This window comes from Clinocottus analis, unplaced genomic scaffold (genome assembly GCF_023055335.1).
Source record: "Clinocottus analis isolate CAN_PGR_092001 unplaced genomic scaffold, fCliAna1.0.p SCAF_221, whole genome shotgun sequence".
Classification (NCBI taxonomy): Eukaryota; Metazoa; Chordata; class Actinopteri; order Perciformes; family Cottidae; genus Clinocottus; species Clinocottus analis.
The window spans coordinates 1,046-2,500 of record NW_027175956.1 but is presented as its reverse complement, the minus strand read 5'-3'; the positions used below and the strand labels follow the sequence as shown (position 1 = coordinate 2,500).

The window sequence follows — 1,455 nt, the reverse complement described above, 5'->3', positions numbered from 1 at the left end:
CTGGGCTCTGCGGGGGCATCGCTCGTTGACTTGGACGATCTATTTTCTTCTAATCCCAAACCCAAACTGCGCCCCCTCGCCAACACGCTCGTCGCCCAGACACGAGCCATCGGTAAGGACAGGAGGAAGTGCTTCGCTCTGGGTGACGAACATCGTTTCAAGGCTTTCATCTGGGATTATTTGTGGTTGCGCTTGATTCAAATGGATGCATGATCAACTTCAGGGACTGGAAAACCACAGAGATACAAACAAACAAAAAAATCTGTAATTTGTTGGTGATGATTCAATTGTATTCAACAACTGTTTAGCTGAAGTCCAGAGGGAGAGAGGGGTGGAGACGGTAGATCGACAATTAGATATTTATCAATAGGTTTGGATGGAAAAGCTGACTGTGATCATGTGTTTTGCCTCTTCACACCTCCCCTGTGTTCTCGCTGTATAGTGTATAGATGTGGTGTGTGTGTGTGTGTGTGTGTGTGAGCATTGGTGACATATTGAACTTTAGTATAGAAACTAGTGTATATTAACCAGCAGATATTTACCTCTTCTCATCCCTCTCTCTCCTCTGGTGTATTTTCTCTTTGCTGGAATACTTCAAACTCCTCCGCCCTTATCCCTCCACCCTCCTGTTACTCCTCCTTATTTCCCAGGCGCTTTCAAAGCCCGGGGCATGACATCTGGCCCTGCGGTCAGTTCGGGGGCTGTTGCAGGGCTATCCCTTCCTGCAACGTCAACCCCATACTGCCGTCCATTTGGTTCCACCCTCGCTCCCTCCTCCGGCGCTCCAGCTCCCACATTTGGAGCTGCAGTTCCTTCCAGTGAATCTCCCGTATTTCAGCAACCTGCGAGTGTTTCTCAGTCCGGCTTAAACACGTTTCAGGCGACACAGGTGGCTCACCGAAGCTCAGGAACTGGAATGGCACAGTTTGTTTCAATGGGAGGGAGTCCACAAATGGGAGTGAATGTGAACCCCTCCCTTGGAGGACGGGGTCTGGTGCAGTCCGGCTCTCTGGTGGGGATTCCTTTGTCAGACCCGTTCCTCGTGGGAACAGGAATGGGTCAGTCCAGTTTTGTGGATGGGAATTGCCTCGCGGGCGTGGCTCTTTTGGGAGGATCCACTCCACAGGCCGGGGGGGGAGTCCCCCTTGACCCACAATTGCTCTCTGACAACGGGTCAGGTGACACACGGATTGAAAACAACAACCCATTCCTGTTCTGACAGCTTCTATAATATAATATATATCCTGCCAGACACATATAATACATTGATTGATCCCACTCTAAATCTATGTGTCGCAACCATTTTTCCAATTATGGCCTAAAGATATTAGACTGCTTCACTATGTATCCTGCAGGCCATTAGTTTTCCACCTTAAAAATATATTCAAATGACAGTTTTTGTGGGCAGGGAGTGTGAGGAGAACTCATATTGGCAGAAAGGATTTTTGCAAATTT

General features: G+C 48.5%; 1 protein-coding gene across 2 annotated transcripts in view; it reads left to right on the top strand.

The window, feature by feature from the left end:
- LOC137793374 (epsin-2-like) overlaps window positions 1-953 on the top strand; it is a 10,460-nt gene extending 9,507 nt beyond the window's left edge. The window contains exon 10 of one of the 2 annotated variants that reach the window (XM_068589460.1): window positions 1-953. This exon is cut by the window's left edge and continues 50 nt beyond it. In XM_068589460.1, coding sequence (XP_068445561.1) covers window positions 1-213 — 213 coding nt within the window. In that variant the 3' untranslated portion in view covers window positions 214-953. The other variant, XM_068589461.1, reaches the window with a different exon arrangement.
- The last annotated feature ends 502 nt before the right edge of the window (window positions 954-1,455 follow it).